We start from the raw sequence: 12,336 nt of genomic DNA, 5'->3' as shown, positions 1-12,336 counted from the left end.
CTTCCGGTCCGACGAGCAAGCGCCAACAGTGCAGCAACGGTTGAGATCGGGCTCCGCAACGGTTTACCATTCACCCCAGTCCCACCCCCGCCCCTCTGCTTCCTCGGCTTTCCTGTGGCCTAAATGTCCCAGGCTTACTCAGCTTCCTCACGCCCTCCCCTCCTACCTCGCCGTTTCTTCGAGAAGTACCTTTCGCTTAGATGGTTCTCACGGCGTTGCCTGAACCTCCCACCCGACTTCCTCTTGGGGCATGATGAGTAGCGACGATGAATGTCCAGAGCTCGTCTCAGCCCGCGTGCCGGTGACCGTTCTCACAGGGTTCCTCGGCAGTGGCAAGACAACGCTGTTGCATTACGTTCTCTCAGCGAATCATAACATGCGCATAGCCGTCATCGTGAATGAACTTGAGTTCGGCAAGACCATCGAGAAGGGCTTGACGCTGAAGAGCTCCGAGAAGCCAGACGATGAGTGGCTTGAACTGAACAATGGGTGCATGTGTTGCACCGCCCAGACGCAGGCGGTCAAAGCCCTGGAGTCACTGATGCAGCGCAGAGGCACGTTCGACCTGATTCTTGTGGAAACGTCAGGACTTGCCGATCCGGGCCCGATCGCTGCGATGTTCTGGCAAGACGCGCCGCTCTGTGGCTCCCTGTACTTGTCCGGCATCGTCACCCTGGTCGACGCGGTGAACATTTGCAAATATCTGCACGACCACGACGTCAAGCGGGAAGCGGAGCGGCAGATTCTGATGGCCGATAAGGTGGTGCTCAACAAATGTGACATCGCCTCCGTAGCGCAGCAGGAGGCGGCCTTTTCGGCAGTGCGGGACATCAACCCTGTGGCTCCGGTAATCCATAGTGATCACTCGCGCGTGCCCAACCTGCAGGACATTCTGTTTATCGATACAACTCGTGCGGCAGCCGAACTCGTGCATCTTCACGACCACCATCACTCCTCCATTACGGCGGTGTCGCTGGAGTTCTTTGATGCGGAGCACCCCCTCGCCGTCAGCTCGCAGCGCGACGTGGATGCCATCGGCAGTGACCTCTTGTACCGGTGCGCGGAGTACGGCTTCGAGGTGGTGCGGTGCAAGGCCGCGATATGGTGCTACGAGAATGGGCAATACAGCCTCCTGCAGCTCCAGAGCATTGGTGACCTCTTTGATGTAAAACCGATGGTAGGGCAGAGTGTGCCGCTTGGCTGCACGCGCGCGTTAGTGCTCGGCAAGAAACTGGACGAGGGGAAGCTGCGGGGCATCTTTTCGAAGTACCTGAAGGCGACTCCGCGGTTACCAGAAGAGGGAGCGAACGAGAAGGCGTAAGATGGGAAGAGAAGAAGGTGCTGCTGCGTGAAGAGGAAAGAGGTGCTGAGCGGCGGGGATAGAGAGGGCGACAACTACTAGAAGCGATCGATGTGTTTGCGTGAAGCGCGGTGGTAGGCAAAGTCTTTTTGTCTTACCCGCTGGTCAGGCGCATGACGGTGACCTCTCCTCCGCTCCCCTCTTACCCCCCTCTCTGGTACGCTGGGCAGGCATCCTTCGGGTGGCATATGGGACCCACAGGGAGTGCTAATATCGTCTGCGCAGATGATGCCTCGTTCCTGTAAATCGAAAGAGTTGGGGCGTATCAGGCGCCTTTAACGCAGTGTGTGTCTGTGTCTGTTGCGGGGGAGGGGAGAGAGAGAGGGGGTCTGCTCTTTCGCCGTCTGTCCATTATCACTGGAGAGAGAGATGATGCTCAACTGTATGCAACGTCTCGAGCATCGGCCAGTGCCGCACAGGAACACGTACACACACTTGTGCATGTGCAGGTTCCAAGTATGTTGGGCAGCATTGCTTCTTTGCGACGAGGTGCGACACCCTTCACTCTCTTCCCCTTGGTGTCTGCCTCCGCGCGCGCCCACAGGAATGAACGTGGATGTCGACACTGGCTGTGTGCATCTCTTCCTCGCCCCCTTTCTCCTTTACCTCTCCCCTCCTACGCACCTCTGCTCGCCGCCATCTGTTCAAGGCAGCGACACGCCTTTCCTCTCTAATTGGCATCTACGCAGAGCAAGTGCTGTAGCGCGATGGAAGAGAAGTTTCTAAAGCTACGGCAAGAGCGTGAGGAGCAGCGACGGCTGCGCTCGAAAGAAACTGTGGCCATCACGGCGCAGCGCCAGCAATTCGAGGCGGAGGCCGAGCTGCTAGAAACGCAGGTCTCTCAGCTCCTTTTGGAGGGCAACTTGGCAGAGTCGCAGCAGCGCATCGACGCACTACGAACGCTCGTACAGGACACATCCAACAGCATCTCTCTTACCGCGCACGAGATGGCAAAGGCAAACGTCATTCTTGCTCGTCTGCAGCAGCTCGTCGATGAAAAGCGTAGCAGCTCAGCGCCAAAGAAGTTCAAGTTCTCCTCGCGCCTCAAGTCGAAGCCGACGCCAGATGCTGGACTAGCCACCCCCTCTTTACCCCCGAAGGGCACATCCAATACCAAAGAAGTGACAGCGATGGCTGACAAGCGAGTTGCAGAGACCGTTGGCGGCATCATTGGCTGTGGCAATATCTACGGACCGTTTACGGGCACTGACCTATTCATCAACCACTCGAGGAGCGTCTTCATCAAAGACTGCGTGGATTGCGCCATCTACTGCCTTCCCATTGCCGGGTCCGTCTTTCTATCAGGCTGCGCGAACTGTCGTGTTTACGTGGCCTGCCATCAACTGCGACTGAAGGACTGCACCCACCTCGATCTCTACGCGTGGTGCGCGTCTACTCCCATCATTGAGGCATGTGCAGCGATGCGCTTCGGACCGTATCGGTGCTGGGTGGGCCTGCTTGGCTCCAGCACCGAGGATGGGAAGACGTATGCCACGCACGCGGAGTGGGTGCGTTGCGTCGGCGAAATCGAAGATACGGCGCGAACGGAGCAGAACTATATCAAGGTGGACGACTTTCAATGGGTAAAGAAGAGCGCGAGTCCTCACTGGCGTGTTCTCACCAAAGAGGAAGAACAGGTGAGCAGTAACGCTTTTGGCCCCGCAACACGTCCCTCGTTCTCCTCTGCCCACCTCACCGCTGCTGCAGCCGATGGAGTAATGGAGCAGCGGTCAGACACGCACACCTATACGCATACACGGTAGGAACGCACTCGCCCCCTTCACGTTCGTGCTTATCTCACGCGCGGTGTAGGCACAAGGCAGTGCAGCGAGCAGCGAAGGCAGCATCGATCCTCTTCTCCTCTCCTGCCTCGCCGCCCCCTCCCCCCCCAATGGGCTGTGCATGCATGCGACTACTTCGGTAGCCGCACTACTTTTGCGTGTGCATGTGTGCGTGGGAGGAGGGAAGGGGGGAGGAGGAAGCTAGTATGTGACTCTGCAGCTTCCCATCAATGTCGTGGGCATTTTTTTTCGTCTGTCGTGTGGCGCGTCTCGAAGCCCGCTCGTCCCTGGCAGCCTTCTTGTCTTCTCTTCGAGGAACGTGCTCTCGGTGACGGATGCTTGACCAGCATCGAGGAACCGTTCCCGCGGGCGTCACGCGCTGCTGCACACCCCCATGAAAGCTGCCCCTGGCTCTTTGTGTTGCTGCAGATCTATTTAGCACAGACTACAGACCACTTTACGATCCCTCCCGCTGACTGTGCCCACTTCAACGGCAGCACAGGCACTCGCATCTCTACCCTTCCCCTTTAACCCCTGCTTCCCTTCTCCTCACCTCGTGCGACAGCCTCTCCGGGCGCCCTCACCGATCAGCATTCCTCGTCCTCTCAGTAAAGTGCAGGCACTAAGACTTAGAACAGGACGACTATCAGCCGCCGTCGTCATCCTCCTCAGCCTTATCGACACCCTCGCACCCACGAGCACACACACACACATTTTTTTTGCTCCCTCGGCTTTGGCAAGGTCGGTGCCGGGGCGTCTCTGGCGGAGCAGAGGGGCCTGCGCACGCAACGCTGAGGAGAGAAGGAAAGCCACCGTGCCGTAGCGAGCGAAGATGAACATTCGCCAGCGCAAATCTGAGCGGCACAAGGATATGCTGCGGAAGCTCAGCCAGAATGGCGGCAACAGGAGCTGTTTTGATTGCGGTATGCGAGGTCCGCTCTACGTGGTGTCCGATTTTGGAATTCTCGTCTGCTCCGGCTGCAGCGCTGTGCATCGCTCCTTCCAGCACAAAGTGAAGGGAATCACAATGAGCGAGTTCACAGACGAAGAGATTGCGCGTTTCTCCGTTTCCGGTAATGACCGGGGCCGCAAGGTGTGGCTTAGCACCTTTCATGACCAGCTCCCGTCCTCCGGTGATGTAATGGCGCTGAAGAGCCACGTGCGCGTCGTTTTCGAGGAGCGGCGGTATTGGGATGCACAGGAGTTCTCCGCCTTGAGAAAATCATGGGAGCACCCCAGTGAGCAACCTCTGCAGGGGTTGCCGACAAAGACCGAGACGAATCCTGCCGCGTCCGCCCTCCCTCCAGCTCCGGAGGCGCGCACGGCGATGTCTGGGTCCGCCTCCGCTGCGGCGACCCCGGCGCCGCCCAGCTGGGCGGCAACACCACCACCACCGATTTCCCCGGCCCCACCCGCGCGGCCGCCGCAAGACGACGTCTTCGACAGTCTCTTCGCTGCGCCGGTTCAGTCTCCGCAGATGCCGCAGTCTGCAGCGCACTCCGCGCCAGCCGAAGCATCATTAATGGCTGCTTCGCGCGCTGCAGCCCCACCGGCGCCGCAGCAGCCATCAACGGTAGCCAGCATCGTGGGCGACTTATTTGCTGGAGTGCCGCCGCCAGCGGTGCAGCCTGCTGGCGTACAAGGCGTCTTTCACCCACAACAGCAGCAGCCGATGGGCTATCATACTGGTGGCATCACGTATAACTTCACCCAAGGCCTCCCAAGCAGCATGATGGCACCCCATCAGCTGCAGTTCTCACACCTGACTTACCAGCAGCAGCAGCCGATGCCATACACTGCAAGTGGTCCAACAGCGCACGCACCATTTGCGGGAGACCAAGCATCAAAGTTTGACCTTGCCGCTCCCTCCGCACCAGCGGCGAATGCACCTCAGAACCAGCAGCAGCAGCAGCCGTTCACATGGGGTCAGCCAGCACCGGCACAGCTACAACAGCCACAGCAGGGCATAATGGGAATCTTCGGAACATCTGGACCAGCGGCTCCGTACTCTGCCCCGACACAACCACAAGGCTACAACTTCAACAGCGCCGCTTCGAGCGCCAACCCTTATCCCTCTGCGAGTGGGACGGCACCCCAGGCCCACCAGCCGCCGCCTTTTGCGAGCAATCCCCCGCAGCAGAAGGAAGGTTGGTGCGCTCCTTCGGTACCAAATGCGTCACCAACACCGAACCACAATCACATCGCCGTTTTATCGGTGACGAAGCAGCAGGATGCTGAGGCGAAAAACGCTCACTCGCCGTGGCCGTGAGACCCTGCCCTCCTGAGGCAGAGTGAAAGCCTGTCAGTGTGAGGGGCTAAGGCTGTGCGCGTGCGCTTGGGCTGATCCCCTGACGTTATCTTGACGACGTGCATGGCACGTTGCCTCGCTCTCTCTCCCTTTCTCGTTTCTTGGCGGGATGCTATTGCGCGGGTGCGCGTTTGGTTGTACGTGCCGCTGTACACACGCACGCACACAGTGACGTTGCGTCTTCGAGGCAGTAAAATGGCGAGCAGCACCACCCGGAGGAAAGGTGAGTCGACTTCCGCGCATGAGCAGCCGCCGCGTATCGTGGGTGGGCGGGTGAGAGCCCTCCGTGCTTTTTTCCTCGTATTCTTCTCACCCCTCTGCTACGGCGTTCAACCGTGCGGGCAGCTGCGCGCGCAGCGCCGGACGAGTCATCCCCTCTTGATTGGCGCTTCTCCGGAAGCCCTCTCCCTTCCTATGGGCGCATCGAGATGAAGCATGCGTGAATCGTGTGTTCATCTATGGGGCTGTGATCGGCTGCCGCGTCCCTTTCTGCGCAGGCAGCCACCCTCACACTCAGCACCCAATGCTGTCAGCATGCTCGCTTTTTTCTTCCGTATGGCTCTCGTGCTCCCGCCCTTCCCTCGCATGGTCAATGTCATCCCATCACCACCACCCACCACAATGGCCACCCATCGTGTTCAGAGGTGCGCGACAGGACAGCGTCACGCACACACCCCATACAGTCCTCCTTTGGTCTTACTCGCCCTCACCTTTTCATCGATAGACACACACACAGGTATATACTTATATATATATATGTATATTCGCCCCGTGTGTTTGTGTGGAAGTGTGTGCGTTTTCCTCTGCCTGCAGCACAGAGGTGGGAAAACGTTTTCGTTGTGAGATCCTTAGACGCTGTAAAAAAAAAAAGGAGGCTACTCACTCGATTCGCAAAGCACCCGTTTCTTTCCACCGATTCCTCTCTCCCTCTCTCGCACATACACGCACAAATCTCCAGCTACGAGCTCTTGCTTTCCCACGCATAGAATTGTTTTATCTCAGTCCGCTATCGAAGGTGCCAGGCAACGCTGCGGTCCTTCGCTCTCGGCTGCCGTCGTCTTCCCAAAATACACAAGCACTACTTGACGCGCGCCAACAAGAGGCGCACACAAGAGCACACACATTCACATATATATATGCATACATAAGATTCACAGCAACCTCAACAAAATGACCTCCGCGAGTACGCAGTGGGCCACAAAGTCCCTTCTTCAGCTCCGCCACCATCATCTCCGTCACAGCGCGGCGACAGCCTCCTCGTCTTCGTGCCTAGGGCTACTAGCATCGCCGTCCTTCGGGTCAGCCTCCAAAGGGGTGCGGGTGACGGCGATGCCGCGGCTCATGCGAGCATCCTGCGATTCATCACGTGTACTAATGCTTGCCAAGCGGCCGAGCGGGATCGCGGGAGTGCCTCTGAGGCCGGGCAACCGGGTGCCATGGGCCGGCTTCTCTGCCGCTACATCACTGCAGGCAGCTGCCCCGTCTTCAAAGAAGACCCGCCTTCTAGCCTCCTACTTCCAGCGGCGCGGCTTTGCGATGATACGTCCCGCGGCCACCGAGGCACCGTGGCCGCCTCCGGCATTTCGGCGGGCACAGAGGCCTGGGACACTGTTGCTGCACACAAATCATTTGATTGGATGGAAGCTGAACGATGCGTCGCCGGCGTTTCCAGTGTACGCGCACACTATTGCCGAGCTTCAACGGTTACGCAGCAGCGACGTGGCCAGCCTGCAGCCGCAGCACTGCCTCATCGCCGGCGAGTACTGCGAGTGGGACAACTGGCGAGAAGTGCTGCGAGAGCCCGGCTGGGACTTCGTCGGTGCAGACGACGGCGCAGTCGAGCGCCTTCTGCGGGACGACGTCGCCGTCCACACGATAGAGGAAGAAGAGGGCCTGTACCCTGTCGAGGTGCTCTAAGAAGGGAAGAAGCCGCTTTCTTTTTTTTATTATTATTTCAATGCACTCCTCTACTACGCACTCATAGATCCTTAAATGGCCACTGTTTCTGTTACGAATGTTGACGCAGCCACTCACCCACACATAAAGGCCAAACTCTGCAAAGCCATAGAATCACCGACGGTGATGTTTCACGCGCTCCCGATCCTCCCCTCGCCTCCTGGCGTCACTTGTCGCGTAGGCATGTGTGATACATGCTGAGCAGGTACTGTTTCGATGCGAGGTCATGTCGGTGAGCCACCGCATCCATAGAAGGAAAGGTGTCACGCCTGCGTGCGGGTGGCACCGGGCGGTTTATACAGACACACGCCATCGTCGGTGAAGATAGCACATCGCTTGCATGGAACTGCTGTGTGTTTTTCGCTTTCTTTTGTTGTCTGTGTTTTCACGCTCAATTTGGTTGATGGAGCCGCTGGCTGTCCAGTTGCACCTGTGTCTCGCACCCTTGGCGATGCACCTCAACAGGCGCGGCCGTGGGCTGAAACAGAAGCAGTCTGGCACGCTCTTCTTGGTGAGCCGGCACCCATGAAGTGGTGTTAGTACAACCGCTTAGAGAGTCGCCTGTTCGCCTCTGCCTCCTCTCCATCATCACGTCTCCTCTTGGACCACCCCGCGTTCAGCTCTGCGCGTGTGTGCGTTCGCGCTCCGCACTCTCTTCCCCTTCCCCGCTCCCGCCTGATCCCGCTTCATCTTCTGGTTGCGACCCGACACACAACACGCACACTCGCCTTTTCCCGCCCCTTTCACTCCCCCTTCTCTCTCCAACTTATTTCGCTACGCACGGGTGCTGTGGATTGGTGTACCTGCGCCGTTCTTTCGCTACTGGATAAGAAGCAGCGACTACGATGCTCGCGCGATCTACTGTTAGACAGGCGGCTGTGGGAGGGCACGCGTTCATGGACATCGCCATTGGAAGCCAGCCCCCGCGCCGCGTTACCTTTGAGCTTTTCACGAAGAGGTGCCCGGTCGCCTCGAATAATTTTCTGAAGCTGTGCACAGGTGAAAATGTGTTGCCACGGGTGTCTAGCATCGACGGGATCAGCGATCCGTCCTTTCGAGACCAGTTTCTGCCGCAGCTGACGTACCGCAATACGACGGTGCACCGCGTCTGCAAAGGATACCTGGTGCAAGGTGGTGACATCGTGTCTGGTAAAGGGACGGGTCAGCTTTCTATTTACGGTGAGTACTTCGATGCGCCGGAAGAGGTGAAGGTGTCGAAGTTCGACCAAAAGGGTCTCTTAGGCACCGCTGTGAGTGCGCCGCACTTGAATGGATCACAGTTTTTCATCCTCACAGCCGAAAAGGCGCCACACCTGAACGGCACGTGCATCTGCTTCGGCCGCGTCGTGGACGGGTGGACCGTGGTGAAGGCCGTCGAGGACGTCCCGCTGACGGTCGCTGGAGAGCCAGCAGAGCGGGTTGTGGTGGTCGACTGCGGCAAGCTTTAAACAAGCGCACAAGTGTCAGTCGAAGAAGAGGAGGTATCGCCCGCTACTTCGGGTACACGCGCCAAGGGATGTCGCTGTTGTGGTGGTCACTCCTTTTCTCTTTCAGGCACGAGGGTTCAGAGAGGGGGGAGGAAGGCGCGTGGGGCCAAGGCGAGGCAACCTGTAGCGCGCGGCCCTCCCTCTCCCTCCAGGAGTGAGTCTACGTGTGGGTGCGTTCGAGTGCACCGGTTGTCGGGGGATCGGTGCTGATCTCGTCTGTTTGGTTCCTCGCCCTTTCCCCCCCCCCTCCCCCTCGTCGCTTAGCTCGCAGGCATTGGCCTATTCAAGTCGACACTCGACGCCCCGTGGATGACCACCACCCTCCGCCCCAGGCGATGCGCATCCCAAATCGAAAGCTACCAGCAGCGGCGGAAGGCTACCTTCCCCTCCCTCCGATCAAGAGTGTGCGAGCGTACGCACACGTGACGGGAAGTCGCCCTCCACATGTCACCATCGGCGCCATCTGCCGGTGCCTCAGCACTGCCTTGTGTCCTCGTCCCTCGTGGTATCACTGACCGACCCCCCCTTCCTCCCAATCTCTCTCTCACCCCCCGCACACACACACACATATACAATCCTCTTCCCACGTGGATGTGCGCCCCATTCTGCGCCGCCCGGCCCCCTCTCCCCATCCCTTCCCAAATTGTCTTCCTCGTCACGCATAACCAAAATGAAGACGTCAACAGAGCCCAATCAGACGGAGAGAAGAGAGAAAACGTGCGCTGGCGAAACGACGGCATCCGTGAAAGGGCTTGTGCTGGTGCTGATGATGGGTGCCCCAACGGTTCACGCCCACAACTTACCTCTTCCTCTCTCCCTCTAGTACTCAACGGGTGTACGTCGGCGTTGATTGTTCACATAAGTCACAGGCCATCTGTATCGCGAGCACGCGCGCACTGGAGCGCGATAGATCGCTGCAACATCATTTGTTTTCCTTCGTTGCTTCTGACTTAACCCTTCTCTCACTCTTCCCCCCTCCACCCCCACCCCGGGACACACAGACGCGCCCCTTCACCACAGAAAGCGAAGGAGCAGTCCTTTTCCTGCTAGTGGCGTTATCCGTTCCCAGAGGCGGCGTTTGTCATGGCGAACTTCAACGCTCAGCAGTACTCCCCCGGGGTGCTGCTAGGCAACTGGTTTGAGGACATTGCTCTGCGCGAAGATCAGCTAAAGTTGTACAAGAAGCAACGACAAGCCGCAGTGGAACACCCGGAAAGGACGGCCACGAACGCGGTGGCGCGTTCTATGCTTGCGAAGCAGCTAGAAGAGCCGACCACTCTCATCGCAGTGAAGGGAGATGATGTTCTCATAGGGCGGCCGTACTTGGTGGTGAACGAGAAGACACAGTCGGCACTGGCGCTAGACTTGGTGAAGGGTACAGGGGCCCCCTCCCAGTCGCAGCAGCACATGCTTTCCGGGTCCTCGGCCCCTTGTCCGCAGGTGCGCTCCACCTGGACTCTGCTGCGCTGCGAAGACGAGCACAACCACAGCTATAACCGCAACAGCTCAAATGTGCTGCACTACGGCCAGCGAGTTCGCCTCGCAAACGAAAACGCGAGCGCGGAGGGCTTCCTGTACGTGCAGTCCTCCCTGTCATCTGGCCTTCACTCGTCGGAGGTGCAGTACGCTGTGGCCGCCCTCAACGCCTGCGCAGACAACGTGTTTGTCGTGAGTCGCGCCGGCACCGTGCGCGACGATGTACACTTGGGCTCACGTGTGAAGGTTGGCGATGGGGTGGTACTTCTGCACTCTCTTACAAATCTGCCTCTCGCTTGCAAGGGTAGCTGCATGGGCACATCGTACGGCATGGAGTACGCGATCACATGTGGCTATACGACGGACTACTGCTCTCGCTCTCGGGGTGCGGTTGTGGTGAAGCCGGAGAACGTCTTCTACTTCTCTGGCGGGGACAGCGCCGATGCAGCGCTGATGAAGCCAAGGACAACCTCCAGGCACAGCGGTAGGGCATCGGCCGTGCTCACAATGACAGACGGCGGCGGTGTAGCAACGTTGCTGGAGCGCATTCGTCAGGGCGCCCTTGAGATTGGTGGGCGCATCGGCTTTCGCTCTCTCTCCATCGCCCTCGGCGTGGCCTGCAACGAGCAGCGGCAACGTCTCCTCCTTGACCGCAACGCTCTTCGCAGCGCGATTGGTCGACTTGGCGTTCGGCTGAGTCCCATAGAGATGGATGTGCTCATGAAACGCTTCGACACAACTGGCAACAACGTTGTGTGCGCGCAAGACTTCCTGGCCGATCTGCGGGGCACAATGCCGCTGGACCGCATGCGGGCAGTCATCTACGCATACCAACAGCTGATTATTGAAGGGCGTGGGTCCGTGGAATTCAAAGATATGCACAGCCTTTTCTGCCTCAATGCTGCCGCCATCCCGGATGTCGTTGACGACGTTATCCAGCGCGAGGAGGCGGTGCTTGACTTCGAGAGTTGCTGGCCAGGACGTGTGGGGTGCAAAATCGGCACCGTCACTCTTGACGAGTTCGTCGAGTACTATGCGGATGTGTCGCCTGCGGAGGAATCGGATGAGCGCTTTAGCACGCTGCTGCAGCGAGCATGGGCTATTCCTGCGACCTCTGCCTACCTCTCTGGCAAGCCGCACCGCCTCCTCACCGTGACCTACGACGACAAGCCGACAGAAACGGTGTCTCTTCCAGACTCGTTGGTGCTGAACACGCATGATCGAGAGGCTGTGAGGCACCTGCTGATCCAACACGGCCTACGAGGCGTGAAAGACTTCACTGTCTCCACCAGCATGTAGAGTCTTGCCAGTGTGTGTGTGTGTGTGTGTTGGGGGGGAGGGAAGGAGTGGGGGCAGTGGAAAGATAGACGTCGCGAGAGGCAAAGGTGGGAAGGCTCATTGCTCTCCTCAGCAGCTTTCTTCCTCCCCTGCTTCCTGTACTTCCTTCATCGCCTTCCCTTTTGTGACTTATCTGCGAGCGTATCCGTCGCCCTCACCTATGCCTCGTCATGGCGCTGGCGACATGGATCTTCCTCGCACATCCTTTTCTTTTGCCAGGGTGTCTCCCTCTTTTTTTTTCTGTGCGACGCTGCGTCTCCAGATACCCGCCACTAGTCACACGCTTATATATATATATATATGCGTTGGCACGCACCTCTTCTTCAAGACGGTCAACGACTCCTAGGCAAGTCATGTACATACCGTTGTGGAGCGCCTGTGTGTGTGTGTGTGTGCTCTCCGTCTCTCTCTCTCTGTTCTCTTCCCGGCACTAGGCCTCTTCTCTCATGCACCCTTCTTGACGTCAAGTGACACACAAGAAGGAAGGAGAAGGCTGGGAGAGTCTCGACTACAACTGATCTCACCGCATCCCCAACCCTTCTCCTCTTCGGTACACAGACTAGGCAGGTTCAGGAGGGCCGTAGCCCCCTTACGTCGGGCAGGGCGTCCATCGCGCCACGGGCACACGCC

At 58.5% G+C, this 12,336-nt stretch overlaps 6 protein-coding genes across 6 annotated transcripts; all 6 read left to right on the top strand.

Moving 5' to 3' along the window:
* Window positions 1-250: 250 nt before the first annotated feature.
* On the top strand, window positions 251-1,321 carry LSCM1_00338 (uncharacterized protein; the record flags this gene model as incomplete). The annotated part of the gene is made up of 1 exon (XM_067317990.1): window positions 251-1,321. One exon carries the CDS (start codon window positions 251-253, stop codon window positions 1,319-1,321), a length of 1,071 nt encoding a protein of 356 aa, XP_067174095.1.
* Window positions 1,322-2,067: 746 nt separating this feature from the next.
* Window positions 2,068-3,123, top strand: LSCM1_00337 (uncharacterized protein; the record flags this gene model as incomplete). Its single annotated transcript, XM_067317989.1, has 1 exon — window positions 2,068-3,123. The coding sequence occupies one exon, from the start codon at window positions 2,068-2,070 to the stop codon at window positions 3,121-3,123; it is 1,056 nt and encodes a 351-aa protein (XP_067174094.1).
* Window positions 3,124-3,973: 850 nt separating this feature from the next.
* Window positions 3,974-5,410, top strand: LSCM1_00336 (uncharacterized protein; the record flags this gene model as incomplete). The annotated part of the gene is made up of 1 exon (XM_067317988.1): window positions 3,974-5,410. One exon carries the CDS (start codon window positions 3,974-3,976, stop codon window positions 5,408-5,410), a length of 1,437 nt encoding a protein of 478 aa, XP_067174093.1.
* Window positions 5,411-6,619: 1,209 nt separating this feature from the next.
* Window positions 6,620-7,366, top strand: LSCM1_00335 (uncharacterized protein; the record flags this gene model as incomplete). The annotated part of the gene is made up of 1 exon (XM_067317987.1): window positions 6,620-7,366. The coding sequence occupies one exon, from the start codon at window positions 6,620-6,622 to the stop codon at window positions 7,364-7,366; it is 747 nt and encodes a 248-aa protein (XP_067174092.1).
* Window positions 7,367-8,250: 884 nt separating this feature from the next.
* Window positions 8,251-8,853, top strand: LSCM1_00334 (uncharacterized protein; the record flags this gene model as incomplete). The annotated part of the gene is made up of 1 exon (XM_067317986.1): window positions 8,251-8,853. One exon carries the CDS (start codon window positions 8,251-8,253, stop codon window positions 8,851-8,853), a length of 603 nt encoding a protein of 200 aa, XP_067174091.1.
* A 1,122-nt stretch (window positions 8,854-9,975) lies between these two features.
* Window positions 9,976-11,667, top strand: LSCM1_00333 (uncharacterized protein; the record flags this gene model as incomplete). The annotated part of the gene is made up of 1 exon (XM_067317985.1): window positions 9,976-11,667. The coding sequence occupies one exon, from the start codon at window positions 9,976-9,978 to the stop codon at window positions 11,665-11,667; it is 1,692 nt and encodes a 563-aa protein (XP_067174090.1).
* Between the last annotated feature and the right edge of the window lie 669 nt (window positions 11,668-12,336).

The sequence above is a fragment of the Leishmania martiniquensis genome, chromosome 36 (genome assembly GCF_017916325.1).
Source record: "Leishmania martiniquensis isolate LSCM1 chromosome 36, whole genome shotgun sequence".
NCBI lineage: Eukaryota > Euglenozoa > Kinetoplastea > Trypanosomatida > Trypanosomatidae > Leishmania > Leishmania martiniquensis.
The sequence above is the reverse complement of the archived record's forward strand: the minus strand, read 5'-3'. Positions and strand labels throughout refer to the sequence as shown.